General features: G+C 40.4%; 1 protein-coding gene across 4 annotated transcripts; it reads right to left on the bottom strand.

The window, feature by feature from the left end:
• Positions 1 to 1,191: 1,191 nt before the first annotated feature.
• Positions 1,192 to 14,118, bottom strand: CNTF (ciliary neurotrophic factor). Of its 4 annotated transcripts, none has more exons than XM_019718900.3 (4): positions 13,867 to 14,118; positions 12,410 to 12,894; positions 9,670 to 9,797; positions 1,192 to 1,450 (listed from the first exon to the last, which is right to left on the bottom strand). In XM_019718900.3, exons 1-4 carry the CDS (start codon positions 13,978 to 13,980, stop codon positions 1,341 to 1,343), a joined length of 837 nt encoding a protein of 278 aa, XP_019574459.2. In that variant the 5' UTR covers positions 13,981 to 14,118; the 3' UTR covers positions 1,192 to 1,340. The 4 variants fall into 4 exon arrangements, with proteins under 4 accessions (XP_019574459.2, XP_019574460.2, XP_019574461.1 ...); XM_019718901.3 differs by having other exon boundaries at positions 9,670 to 9,794; XM_019718902.3 differs by lacking the exon at positions 1,192 to 1,450 and adding an exon at positions 8,675 to 8,847 and having other exon boundaries at positions 13,867 to 14,117.
• Positions 14,119 to 15,138: the final 1,020 nt, after the last annotated feature.

Here is a 15,138-nt window from a genome sequence, read left to right as displayed (position 1 = left end):
ACTCTAAATTACATTATTGTGTGTTACCTGTCTGCTCCCACCAGAATGCAAATTTTAAAAGATCAGCAATTATGTTGAACTTACCTCTGTATCCCAGTGCCTGTAAGGTTTCCATGAATCACTGAAAGGTCCTAACTTACCTTGAGCACAATAGCATCTTCTTGATGGCCCTCTCTACCTCCAGCTGCTTTCACCTCTAATACAGCTCTTACATAGCTGTCTGGATTATTTTTCTAAAACACACGGTAGAAGCCAGCATCGTCCATTTTCAAAATTTTTTCATAGATTCTCTCTTGAAGGTGTCACCAACTCACTTCTCTAGTGTCATCTGAGCTTCAGAGTGAACAGTCTCAAACATGCCACATACATTTGTCCAACAAACTCAAAAGAGTCTGGAGGCTTTGGCTAGAAATAAATAATAAATTTTATTCAAGGATCTCAGAGTTTGCAAGTTGGAACACAGGTAGGCAAAAGCCAGGAAGTGTTCCAAACAAAGAAAACTTAAGAGTTCTTATAGTAAAAAGTGCCTTCTTGAAAACAATCAGTCCGGCTTTCTTAGCCCTAGGATTGGTCCAGGACAGCTATCAGTCAGGTGTCAGGCAGTCTGGATGATGGATGCCAGGTGGTCTAGAGGAGGGGCTCCAGGAGGTCTGGTCATGTCAGGTGGTCTGGATATGTGAGTCTTCCGGGGGCATTCAGAGGGTTATCTGGAGGTCTGGTGTACATCCAGATGCATATTTAGGCATTGACACAGGACTGAAAACTTCAAAACATAAGTTCCCAGGCTGGTCTGGTCAAGAACAGTCTTTCCTCTTGCCTCAACCTTCATAATGTTAATAATTTTGGCATCTTGGTGAAAGTGACTCCATTTTATATATTCCCCCTCTTCACTCTTTCCTTATTTTCCCCTTTAGATCCCAATTTTTCTATCAGACAACACCATAGATCAAACATAACATTCTAAAGTGCCTCATCGCCAGGATGGCAATGCCTTCCCTGGGTCCATCATGTCCCTCAGAGGGGCATATGGGCTAGACACATGCCTGCCATCCTACATCCAGCCCAATATTTGTGCCAATTTTTAGGTTGCAGCATTAGGAAAGGCCCAATTAAGACATTATTATGTGTCAGTTTCAGAAACCAGTCTTGGTCTGGGGAATAGTTCAGTTCAGTTGAACAGTGGTGTCTCATTTCAGGAGGCCGTGATACAGGTGGCACACATAGAGCTATGGTACAAGCAATCAGGTATTTGATTAGAGGTGTCTCTATGGAAACGAAAGAAAAAACAATGGCAATTGTAGAAGCCAGCTATAATCCCAGTTTCTGAGTTGTGAAGGCAGCTAGTTGAGAAGATTTCTAGATGTTTGGCTGGAAGCAAATTCTGATGGACAGGCAGTGATGATCTGATAGATTCTCCTGGTTTGCAGTTTGAGTGTCTCTGGTGATTTTTCTACAATAGGCACAAAGATTGTCAATATATGAGCTGTTGTGGTGATTTCTCTGAAGTTTACGTCAAGTTGTCCCACTTTAGTTTGTGTGGCTTTGGGAAAAGGGAAGCTTTAGTTCTCAATGATTCCAAGTCAGAAGGGTGGGAGAAAAATTGGAAACATCAGTTTGAAGAGTCATAGCCAGATACTGGAGAAAACTAGAATAATTCAGGATCTGGTCCAGTTTACGGGTAGGATCAAACCTCAAAAGATAGTGAATACCACTAGAATCTAATATCCACAAAGGTGTATTACTAAAACATAATTTCTATAAAATGATCGTCATTTTTACCAAAGGTAGACAAATTAAGACTAGTTTGTTTGCAGAATAAGTCTACTTTTAATAAACTTGGCCTGTTATTTACATAGGAACAGCAAGAATAGTAATTAACCATATAGGCTCTTTTAAAACTGCTTTCCTGGAATTTTTCATGAGGAATCTTCATATAGAACTTTAAAACCTCTACATGAGAAAAGCCAAGGCAAGGTCTTGCCATCAGACTTTACTGAAATACTTATAGATTTGGGGGAGTTCCTCTCTTCTCAAGGTCCCCAAAATATCTTGAGGTTCCTGCACCTGTCAAGAAGGGACCTTCATTACTCATCTGGTGAAGCTGCTGGAAATCCTGTAAGGAAGGTACCAGGATGATGTTTCCAAGAGTTTTATTGACTTCCATGAGTCAATCTTAATTCCTTAAAGCTGTCTGGTCATATCTGAGTCCATGCATGTTTTTCTCAAATATGAATTCCAGTCAAAGCCTCAGTAATATAACCAGTTTTCAATTTTCCCTGTTACAAGAACAGATTCTTACTGAACTTATGCAAATAACAATATTACCATGAAAATAAGAACACTCACTTACAAATTTCCAAACTCTGGAGGGATCAAGTGGGGAGAAAAATATAAATGTTTCAATTCTGCTTACAAGGATATAACTTACCAAATTGCTCTAGGTCATAGGTAGCTTAAGAGAAAAATGTTTCCTTATGTTTGGAAAACAAAAAATTAAAGAACCAGCCATATTTCAAATAAAAACTCATAAAAATGGTAATCATCCACATCAGTTCGTGCAGTCTCATCTTATTGATTCTTGTTGGTCTTGATCCTTTTGTTAGCAGTTTTATGAATCCAGTTTTTCCTGAGTTCTGTAAATCCTCAACCAGTTTAAAGGTATGACCTAAAAGCTTATCAGAAACCTGAATTTTCTAGTAAGTGTCAGAGTTCTCTCCAAGAATCTCTCTAAAGATGAAACATACTTTCAAAAAGTATCAGAGTAAAACAATGACTTGGCAAATGACAAACTTAAAATGAAATGGTTAAAGACCTGATTACAATGTTATTGACAAAGAAATTTGCTTTTTTTCTCTGTAACACACAACATTTGAAGATAACATTGTATCAGGACATTGTAGAGTCTTAGAAATTTTATATAATTTCTAGAACATTTATTTTAATAACATATGCATACAAACACAATTATTTCTTATTTGACAATGTTTTCCATGTAATTTTAGCATATCAAATAGGTTAAATTAGCTTAATTTCCCCTTTTTATAAAGAGAGAGCATTTCCTTTGAAATGTTTCAGGAATCCTTCTGAAAAATCTCAAAGTTATATTCGGGTTAAGGAAAAAGACTATTTAATTTTGAAATTTGGGAAGTTTGTCAAATATATCAAAAGTTTTAAAACATTTGGTCAAGTGGGATCATAGGTTGAAACAGTTATCTATTTAATCATGGTGACAAAAACTTCACAAGCAAATACAAAAAGTTAAATAGTTATAAGCAAATTTAACTCTTTTAATATTACGAAGACTTGGTTTACCTAAGCAATAAAAAACCTGGTGATATAGAACATAGGAAATAATTTTAATAAAATACAAAAGTCTTCGTTTTCCCTTTATGATCTCATTAAGAACATACCAATAGTATAGGAAAATTTTGTTCTTTTAACAGAGATAGAAAACCAAATTCTAATTTTGTATCGATGTACTTTTGATATTGAAATCAAGTTAACTTAAATCCATTCCAATCTTAGTTAGCTTGATCATATATAAATTTTTTTCTCAAGATTTTTGTTCCACAAACCTACAACTGTCCTCGTCCCTCTTAGTTTGTCTCTTTTAATACATTCAGAAATAACCAACTTATTAGGACAAACCACTTGAAAAACTTTCTCTCAAAAATGCATTTCTATACTTTATACCTTCTTTTACTGAAAACATGTATTATTTCCTTCCACATTAATTTGAATTATTAACCCTCAGAAACCCTAATTTCTAATGACAACTAAAATTAACCAATTAGCATTCCTTAGATTGGCAAATATATTAATATATTTCATAACCTCTAGAAACATGGGCTCTTTTACTGGCAAATATATTTCATAATTTTTAGAAACATGTGCTTCTTCATGTTTCTAAGAACAAAACATATTCATTAACAGATCCAAATTTATCTTTTAGTTTCTCTGTTATAAAAAGTCAAAAGTAGATAAATTTAGAGTACTTTAACAATTAATTGTTTCAATATTTTATCTTATTTGGAAATGATCTAGATATTCAATGAATTTAACTTGACCCATCATTAACTTATCTTGGCAACACTCTGAGGTTTCAAGTTACAAAATGATTGGGAAACTAAGTAGACATGCAATAAAACATAAATATTGCTGAAAAGCTTCCCTAAAATCTTTTAATCCCATCTACATCTATTTATTTTACTTGTTCTCAATAATTATGTTTAGGTTACTTATGAAAATTTCATCACACCGAGTTATTTTTCTTGCTGACAAATTTTGCAATAGAGATAATATGAACTTATTGGACTAATAAACACAGGTAGAATAAAAGTATTATACTTAATTCTGATAACTCTAAAGACATTGTTATTTAACCAAACCAAACTCGAACCAGCTTTAACATCAAATATTCTCCCAGATTATGTGATCCAGAAAAGCATTTTGGGTTAACTTCTATTATATTTTTGAGAACTTTTTACGTAAGTACTTAATTCCCTTAAGCCAATTAAACAGAGCTCTTTTACAAATTAGCAATACCATCCAAAGATAGAAAATACAACACAACACACATGAACATACAGACACAGAGACCTGATAGTTTTGTTTTTAATATTTTAGCCATGAGACAGATATAAGGCAAGAACCCACTAATTCGTTAACAGTTGGAGTTAGTTAAGTTTATTTTAAGGCGTTTTCTTATTACTATTTGTGGAGAAGACAATTAAGATTTGTTATTTGTTCTTGACAAGGAGCCTTGGAGCCAGAACTGTTGTTTGTGCTTTAAAAATGTTTTTTTCTCCTTCAGTCTGAGGAACTGAGGATGGGCTTTTAATTACCTCTCAGACGATCAAAGTTTCTTTTAGAATCTTTTTCGAGTTTTTTTTTTTTTTTTTTTAAGTTATTTTGTCTTCTAGAAGCTTCTGCAAATCAAAGAATGCATTCTATTGTGCCCTGAGAGGTTTGGTCTAAAAACGGGCTATGGGGTGAACTGAAAACAAAGTTTTTCCTAAATGGCCATCAGAGTTTTAAATTATTTTAGCTAAGTTGGTCCATTTTATTGAACAGGCAGAAAAGGAGGGACCAAAATGTTTGTACATATAACCAGCTAGAGTTCTGGAGAAAGGAAATTTGGGGGACTTTCAGAGGGTGAAAATCTCACGTCAAAGATAAATTCTCCTGATAGCTGTTAACTACTGCTATACAAAAAAGCCAAAAGAGATGTCAATCAAAAGTCCCAGGTAGTCTGTTTCAATAGATGCCTGTCTAGTGAGATCTCAAGCCCAGTAGTTTATAGTAAAAAGTGCCTTCTTGAGAACAATCAGTCTGGCTTTCTTAGCCCTAGGATTGGTCCAGGACAGCTATCAGTCAGATATCAGGCAGTCTGGATGATGGATGCCAGGTGGTCTAGAGGAGGGGCTCCAGGAGGTCTGGTCATGTCAGGTGGTCTGGATATGTGAGTCTTCCGGGGGCATTCAGAGGGTTATCTGGAGGTCTGGTGTACATCCAGATGCATATTTAGGCATTGACACAGGACTGAAAACTTCAAAACATAAGTTCCCAGGCTGGTAAGCTCAAGAATAGAGTCTTACCTCTTGCCTCAGCCTTCATCACGTTAATAATTTTAGCCTCTTGGTGAAAGTGACTCCATTTTATATATATATATTTCCTATCTTTGCTCCTTCCTGGCCTTTCAGCAGCCACGCCTTGACAAATGCTGCTTCCTCTACCCAAAATGTTCTTCCACACCCCTCCCCTTTATTTTTTCCTGAGTGCAAAAATCCTAGTCATTTTCAAAGCCTAGCTCCCTCCCAAAGTGCTTCTTACGAGAAGCTCTCTCTAATCCTTCCTTCCTCTGGGCTCCCACAGCTCATTGTGGTACTTACGGTATTTCTAACCACATTTCTGTCACAGTTGGTTGTATACCTGTTGTCTTTCTCAGGAGACCGAGTGTTCGCTGGGCAGGGAACTATCAGCTCTCTGTGCCTCTGTTTCTTCAGTTGTAAAGTGAGGATCTCTACTGTCCTCCTAGGGTTCTTGTGAGGAACAAATGAATTAATGCCTGTAAAGAATGGCACTGATGCCTGGCAGAGTGTAAACACCACATAAACGTTCGCTATCATTAGTACGCACTTCTGTATCCTTAGTACTGGACCGGAGTAGACGTAATATTGTATTGCTATTGCATTTGGTTGGTGTGGGTCTGGAAATTTCCCAATGGCAAAGCCTTAGAGCTGAGAAGCAGGCTGGGGTTTCTTTTTTAGTGGCTTGCTAAGTTATTTATGTAACTCTCATCCCTCCCTCCACCCCAAGCTTTGGGGATAGGAGCCAGGGCCTGTTGAGTAAGAGAAGAAAAAGTAGTCCTAAATTTTCCCTAGTGGTGTGGCTGAAGGGTTGGTGTGAGCTGAAGAAAAGACACCTGCCTCAGAAATTTGTTTTTAAAAAATCTTCCCTCAGTCCTTTGTTTAAATGACACTTATCATTTAAAGGAAGGAGTAATATACTTAACCATTACCTCAGAATGCGTCCCACTTTTCGCATAATATCAGGGGAGAGATGAGATATAGGACCACCAAATTATAGAAGAGATGAGGGGTGGGGTGACGAGAGAAGTCTGTTATGAGTGGCTGTTCCCAGAGCTTCCAAAGGCTCATTGGAGGTAAGGGTCCTAGAGAACACTGGATGCCAGTGTGAAAAGGACATACACCGAGATACCCTGTTTCCTGAGATGAGGTTGGTCGAATGGAGAAGCAGGCAGGTGCCGTGGGGAAGGTCCTGGACTAAGACCTAGTTCTCATTCTTCTACTTTCTAGCTGGGTCACTAGGGCCGATTACTCAATCTTTCTGGCTCCCTGTGTTGTGTTTAATGATGGGATCCAACTAAATGAAGTTTGAGTTCCTTCCTGTATTAAGAGGAGGGTGCTGGAGTATGGCAGAATGGCCCTAAGTCTAAATGCATGCGTTAGCGCATTGTGGGTGGAGCCTTCGTTTGCACGTTTCCTTGGCTCTCTAAGGAGCCTGCCAGGCTTCTCCAGAAGGTGTCTGAGCCGCCTACTGTGAAAGCCATCTTCTGGGTGCAGCAAACCAGCCAAGTCTCAACCCTCCGGAAAGGCGGACGGTCCTGGAGGCTGTGTGAGACTGGGTTAGCCTCTAGTGGCCAACGGCCCACAGACACAACAGGGTGAAGCCTCGGCTGTGACAGATGGATCCTGGGAAGCGACTGCTTTTTCTCTGAGACACTTATGGAGCTCTCTTCATTCAAAAGCCTTACATTGGTGCAAGCTGCTTGGGACATTAAATATACTTGACGTTTAAATAGACTACAAGCACTTTCAGATACTCAGTTTGTCTAAACCATTAACAACCCATGAAGTCAGTATGTTATTTCCATTCCCAAAATGAGGAAGCTCAGAAATACCGACTTGTCCCAATGTTTGGAAACGTAATAGGTTTTGCCACAGAGCAAAGTTTGGTACAAGTGTATACTGGCTTTATCCAGGAAACGTGAATTAGAGAGGGAGAACGAATTTTGGTGTGAGATGACCTCAGTCGCTGGTGTCCCATGGCAGGGGTGGAGTGGAGTGAGTTTGGGAGCCAGAACTAAAACGCCAACCCAGTCATATACTAGTGGAGGGACCTTGGACAAGTTAATGTTCCTTCTCATTTCCCTCATTTGTGAGAGACCGTATCTCAGAGGATTAAATAACATAAAATAGTGTTGAGATGCCTGACATAATTAACAAAATGCAGTGTTCCGTTTCACACTACCTTGAATATGTGGACAAAAATACACGACCTCTTAGCAGTTTTTCATATTTTTCTCTATGTGATTTTCCACAACTTAGTTTCTACTTTCAAATTGACCACATACGGGCTAATCAGTGTTCTTCTGTCTTCCAAAGGCTTGACTGGGGTTCAGATACTTGATCTGAGACGTTACAAAAGAAAACTTTCCGCCTCTGCAGGCTGGCAGGTGTGCTCAGGGGCAATGTACCTTTGCGAGGCTGACTGGCTTCGGGAGTTTTTCCCAGGGGCCTGGCGTCGTGGAGATTTACCCAGCACTGCCTGACTGAGCCTGGCCTGGCTGGGAGGATTACGTTTCATTCAAGGTTGAAATCACTTGAAATTCCCCTGTTCATCCAAAGATACAGAAACAAAAGAAGCAACTCATGGTCTTGCTGAGGTGAAATCTGTATTGTTAGCCAATCTTCCATCTTTTATTTTCTATCTGCCCAAATTAGATCAATCCCAGTAATAGAAGAATCACATGCACATTAATTTTCTTACCTCACACCCCACACACATTTCACCAAAAGATCAAATTATATTTTTTACTCTGTCTTTCTCGGTGGAACTTAGAGCTCTATAGACGCTTTGGAGTGGAGAGATGAAATTTTTGTCACTTTCACTTTGAACGTACTAACATTCAGAGGATTCATTCTTGGGTCTGATGCTTGCCGCTAAGGTGGGATGAGGCAGGAGGCCAAACCATTCTTTTTAAATACCCGGCCTAAACACTGTTGGTCACACATGGTCACACACACACACACACACACACACACACACACCAACTGAAGTGCTATCCAAATTCTTCAGTTCCTCCTTTCCCTCTTCACCAATCCTTTTCTTAGCTTGATGGAAGCTCCCCTGCTTTCTGCATTTCTACTTTACTCCTCAGTAGAGGAAGAAGGTGTTCAGCTACTTCATGAGGAGGTGAAGATTCACCAACAAAAATCATCCTAAACAACTTCTCAGATACGTCTCCCTGAAGTATTTACTCGTTCTCTCCCTGTGTGACCAGCAACACAATGAGTCATCCGTTGGGCTTTAATCCACAGCAGCCTGAAATAACAGCAATACCAGGGCTATGACTTTACACTTTCCATTTTTATTAAAACTCTCACTCCCCTCAAACCCGATTATCTTAAAGCTAATTTTATTCCATGCTTGGCCTTTGAGTTTGTGCTAATCTGAAAATCTGCAATCACCCACTTAAATCAATGCAAGAAGAATTTATCAACTCTCATACATGCAATTCCTTGACAGATTCAGGAAAACTGACTCTCTTTACCCACAGAGAGGGCATTTCTGAAGACAGTGGGATAGAAGGAATCCTCTTTACAAAATAAGAGTTAGGGACAAAGAACTAAATTTATGCTTTTCAATTATACACACACATAATACGGTTATAATGTACATATGAACATATAATTTCTGTGTATGTAAAAATATGATTCCCCAGAGATCTTATCCATATACAGATCTAAGAAACAGAAGAACTAAAATCTAAAGATCAGATATCTCTCTTGGATTGTGGATGCTTAAAAAATATACGCGTATACTTTCACAACGTCACCCTTATCCCCATGGTATTATAAGGTACACAGCCACAGCACTGGCCTAACGTCAATCCCTGAGTCAATCTGTTTCATCCATTTCAGACAAGCACGATGCAATGTCGACACATTCAGAGCCATGCGTCCTTATGTCTTTATTACTAACGCTAGGTGCTGGTTTCCCCCTTCCTCGATCTTTTTCTGAGGCGCTCCCCCACACTTCTTTGAAAGCAAATTCCAAGCTTGTTGAAGAAGAAACTGACGCACAGCTCAGCACAGTGCTTACACACCTTCTTATTTCCTCCCACTCAAGAGCTGGTACTTGTACCTTTTTCTGGACCCTCTGCCACTGCAAACACGCCTCTCGTAGGTAGACATTCCTTCACATGTGACTCGGAGCCTAAGCCATGCTCCAGATGTCTGAAACTTCTGCAGGTGTCTGTACTGCAACATCTGCTGAATAGAAAAACAAAACACTTGGAGAGGGGTCAATTCCTTTCAGATTTAGCAAGTTTGTAATCAATTATTGCCCATTAAGAAATTTTAGCCACATCTTTCTCCATGAAACAGAAAGAGCCTAAAATACTACCCAGATAGATTTAAAACTACTATCTGGATAAATTTAAAAGCTTTATGTTAATACACAGGTACTTTATCAATCAAAAATATGGCTCTTACACAAGAGAAACCATTTAAATAAGGAAAGCTTAAATGAAATATATCTCTATGCATTCATTGGGCATCTACCTATGCCAAAATTACAAATGAAATAAAACCAAACAAAACCTCTAGGGATAGCTGGACCCAATCATTTATAATTGCCTCACTTTTCTTCTGAACAGACAATTCTTTCCTTTTCCTCTTCTCCTGATTTCTCTTTATTTGGTACTCAGCCGACCACTGAAACACAGCTAGCACCACCCTCCTCCAGGAAGAAGATCCCTGGCCCTCGCTGAGCTCCTTCCCTTCACTCTGTACACTTCCCCCTGTGCCTTACAATTTCAACCTAGTACTGACTTCTCATATGCATGCAACCTTGTTTCCGAATTAGAGAGCAGGGGCTCGCTTCCCCTGGATTGCCATAAATTCATATCCCCGAGTCTTCTTGTAATACGCACTTCATGGAGTTTTGGACACGAACCTACGTGGGATAGGACACAAGCTAAGTCACCCATTCCACCTCATACAACCTGTGGAAGCCAGAGCCCTGAGACTCAAGGTTCATTTAAGGATACAGACGCTTCAAATAAGTAAACTAAATTGGTTTGGGCCCCCAAACCAAGGTCTCGAGTTTTAGTTAATGGGTAGGAGGGAAATGATACACCTGAGAACCTCTGGCTTGATTCACAGTTGCACCACTAGCTCATAGGCCCGACTGCAAATGACCTTTTCCGTCCATGCCCTCGTTTATGGTTGGCACCTTTCATACTTTCTTTCTCCAGAACAGTGAACACAGAGCCCTGGCCCTTTGATGGGAAGCATGGAGGCTTTGCTGTATGTTGTCTCAGAATCACTGGCACTCCCAGTGGAGACAGAGTGGGCCTCACCCTCTCCTCATGACTGAGTCTAGAGAATGTGGTGAAGGAGTTCTGTGACTTTTTAACCTGAGTGGTAGTCCAGCCATTGTCCTCGGATGCTTGGGTTAGAGGCAGTGACATTGCACTGATTACGATACATGTGTGGTAACCTGGTATAAGCTGTGCCCAACTCCAAACTCACAAACATCAGCGGACACTTTACAGCAGATTCATTACCGCCCACCCCAGCTTCCTGTTTGCTGGGCCTCCTTTTATCCCCAAGCAGAATCTTAAGATTCCCACTGCTCTCTTCTTTGCCAAGTACAAACAAATACTGCCTTTGACACTAAAATTGTGCCATACAGTAGGGTAGTCCCCCGATTCACGGGGTACATTCCCAGGCCTCCAGAGGATGCCCGAACTGCGGACAGTACAGAACCTTCTGTTTTGTCTTAACAGTAAGAGATTAACAATAAAAAAAAAACTATAACAATATACTGAAACAGAAGTTATGTGAATTTGATCTCTCTCTCTCTGATAACTGAGATGGCTAAGTGACTAATGGGTGGGTATATTGTGGATACTTTAGACAAAGGAATGATTCATGTCCTGGGTGGGATGGAGGGGGACTTGGCGAGATTTCATGATGCTACTCAGAACGGCGCAGGATTTAAAACTTATAAATTGCTTACTTCTGGAATTTTCCATTTAATAATTTTGGACCGTGGTTGACCTCAGGTAACAAACCATGGAAAGTGAAACTGCAGATAAGCAGGACTACTGTATGGGGTTATTTTTCCAGTGCTAGGGATAGACTACATGGATGCATTTTCCAACCCTACGTGGCAGAGGTGCAGTGAGAGAGGTTCATAATCAGGCCTCTAACAGGAGGGCACATAGGAACTTGGGAAGAGAAAGATCTGAGTGCAAACTTATTGTGCCCTTTGCTAGGTGGGTAATTTTGAACAAGTTATACATTTCCGAGTCTGCTATCTCATGTGCCAAATGGGAATAACACTGCCGCCCTCAACAGGGTTGTTGTGAGAAATTTACATAAAGCCGCGGCACACTGCTTCCATATAGTAGATGATGCTCAATAAATTTATTATCCAAGAGTTTGAATTGGTTAGAGTCCATGATTTTTAGTTCACCGTTAACAGTCTTCTCAGAAGAGTCTAGGACTAGAGTTAACAATATACTTCTCCTGTGAGGCTGTTAAATGTCCGCAGAGGTTACTCAGTGGGTAGAAAAGGTAGAGCATGGGGTAGAAGAATGCTGCCTATGCCCCCGCTTCCTTCTGGCCCCAACGTCCCCCCACCTCTGCCGACTAAACCTAATGCCCACTTGTCCACGTGTCCAACCCTACTTCATGAAAATGCCTGTGGTCTTAAAGGTTTTCAAAAACTTAAGAATGGGAAAGTGAGGCCTCACAGGACTATGTATATTCCATTAGAAAAGAAAGGGGGAGAGAGGGGGGGAGGGCAAGAGAGAGAGAGAGAGAGAGAGAGAGAGAGAGAGAGAGAGAGAGAGAGAGAGGTAACTGCTAGCTACATTTTCTTGTCGTTAGCATTATAGTGGCCTCCACGTGTGGCGATCCCAGTCTGACGAGAAGAAATGACTCGAAGGTCACGAATGGACCTCACTGTCCACTGTGAAAGCTCCTGCAGCACCTTTAGTCCCCAAAGCTTCTTCTCAAAGAGACCACCATCTCCAACAATAGGGGGCATCCCATCAGCCTCACTGGGGGGGATCTTGTGTTCCAGGAGCACCATTAATTCCTCCAACTGATAAGCAAAGGCAGCAACCTGGAGCAGAAGGGTATGTATTGCTTGATGGAAGTCCCCTTCAGCTGGAGTGAAATGCACCCGCTGGTCTTCTAAGAGCCTGGTCAACATAACATGGAAGGCACGGTAAGCTTGGAGGTTCTCCTGGAGCCGCTCTGCCTCCGTCAGCTCACCCCACCGATCAGTGCTTGCCACCGGCACACCATCCACAGAATCCAGGTTGATGTTCTCGTTCAGGCCCTGATGCTTTACCTGGCGGAGGATAAAGAAAAACATCACATCTCCTGGAATCACCCCAACATCCTCACTTACCCACTGGTCCAGAATAACTTTTCCTTCCCACTTCAAACTCCTCCTAGACACTGGAATATTTTACTCATACTGGAGTTCTAAATATTTTAAACATACTTGAAAACACTGGCCACACCTAGGAAACCCCAGAATGTAGCCACTGTAGAATTTCTCTCACTGCCCTCTCCCAATGGTGAGGATAATCTTTAGAGAATTCAGTGGGAATTAGTTAAAAAAAAAAATTGGGACTTCAGAGTCTGATGTCTTACTGGTGGAGCTGTATGAAGCTTTCCACAGGGTCTGGAGTATTTCCACAGCAGGCCTTTCGTGGACTAATGAGGACCTCCCTCTATCAGAAAACCAACCTGAACTCATGGTTAACTCCTTAAGAATATAACACTTCCCAAGTCCTCCGTGAAACTTCTAGGGAACCCTTTGGATAGTGTAGGTGAGCCTTCTACTTAGACCCGTAACACTTTTGATATATGTAATTAAAAAGTAGGTGACCAAAACTTTTTAGGAGAAATTGGTTGGGTTTATACTGCTCTTCTCCCAATTCTATAAACCTTTCATTTACATAGCTCAGAAATTCAGAACAATGTATACAAAGAACCCAAACTTAGAGGGCTCATGGTTAATCTATTCTGGTAGAATTCAGATTGTAGGCAACCAAATAAGGAACATCCTCCAAGACGTAGAGCCAATCCTACCTAGAAGCCCATGTACAATTTCTTACTTAAGGAACTTGTCTCCTGAACAACCTAGAGAAAGAACATAAGGTCATATGAGTTTCCTTAAGGGAAGAAGGGGCCATGTCAAATGATACGTGCCCAATATATGACTGATTGTATGATTAGGGCTTTCATAATTCGTAATGGGACTGGATCAGAAGAGATGAAGTGAAAACAGACAACAGAAAAATAGGCAACTTACATAAGATTCCGTAAGAGCAGTCAGGTCTGAACGAATCTTCCTTGCTAGCCAGATAGAGCGGCTACAGAGGTCCCGGCGGTGAGGGGTCAGCAGTGGATGCTCTGCGAAAGCCATCCCCTAACTCAACTGTCCCAGGAAACAAGCAAGCTAGGTTTGCTTGTGTCTACACTGGTCCAAATAAGAAATGTGACTCTCAGACTGAATCCACTGGGCATTCTCTCCTAATGGACTTGTGCACCCCACCCCCACCCCTGCCTGACTCAGAGGTGGCAACAAATTCCTGGCTATGGATTTTTGTGCCTGTGGAATCAAAGGCCCCTATTTAATCTTTTTTTCCTGCAGCGTCTGCCTCCATCTCTCTCCTCCACTGAGTGCATAGTGTACTTGTTTTTATGTCATTGTTTTGCTTTTGCTCTTAGCAACAAGGTCACTATCACACTAATCCTCACGACACCCCTGGCTAATGAAATCTATTTTATATACACATAACAGCAGTTCGTTTTATTATCACCTTCCTTGTGCTCCCCATGTCCTTTCTTTTTTTCTATTAGCCTCGTATTCAATATTGTTACATAATTATTATTGATATAGCTGCCATTTATTAAGCACCTACCATGGGCAGACATTCTACTAAAGGCTTTAAAGCCTTTATTTGATCTTTAGAATTCTGAGATAAATATTATTTCTCCCATCTTACCTAAGAAATTGAGGCTAAAAGAAATTAAATAATATGCACAAACTCCAATTACTAGGCTCAAAATTGAAATACAGGTTCTTTGATTCTACAGCTGTTTTCCCCACAGACTTTCAAATTTTATTCTCCAGAGAGTTCACATTTTGTTTAAGAAACGAAGTTTATGTGAAACAAATCCTTTAAAAATATCGCTTCTTTTTTTACTCCCATCCTTTTGCTACGTATTTAAAGTTAGTTTAATTTACACTCTGATTAAAAATCAGCTAAGAAAGCATCCCTAATCTCAACCACGGTGCTTTCCTCGTAGCTACAGGATGAGGACGGTACTGTTTAGGCCTGTTCTTTTCCAAAGGAACAGGAAACACCCAACCCTGACTTGGTAACATTTCTAAGGCATTCTCACTCAAGTGACAACATGCTTTTCTTTTTCTTATCGCAGTCATACCACACGCTTAACTAAATTAGAGAATGAGCTGGGCTTTGGAATGAGGGCGTTAAGTTTAAAAGCACTTGGAGAGTGGCTGTTCTGTGGCATTTAACTCAGTAGATTAGAGGATGATGTTAATTAAGAGTTGCAA

The sequence above is a fragment of the Rhinolophus sinicus genome, chromosome 14, assembly GCF_057876585.1.
Source record: "Rhinolophus sinicus isolate RSI-liver-muscle chromosome 14, RSI-T2T, whole genome shotgun sequence".
In the NCBI taxonomy this organism is placed as follows: Eukaryota; Metazoa; Chordata; class Mammalia; order Chiroptera; family Rhinolophidae; genus Rhinolophus; species Rhinolophus sinicus.
The sequence above is the reverse complement of the archived record's forward strand: the minus strand, read 5'-3'. Positions and strand labels throughout refer to the sequence as shown.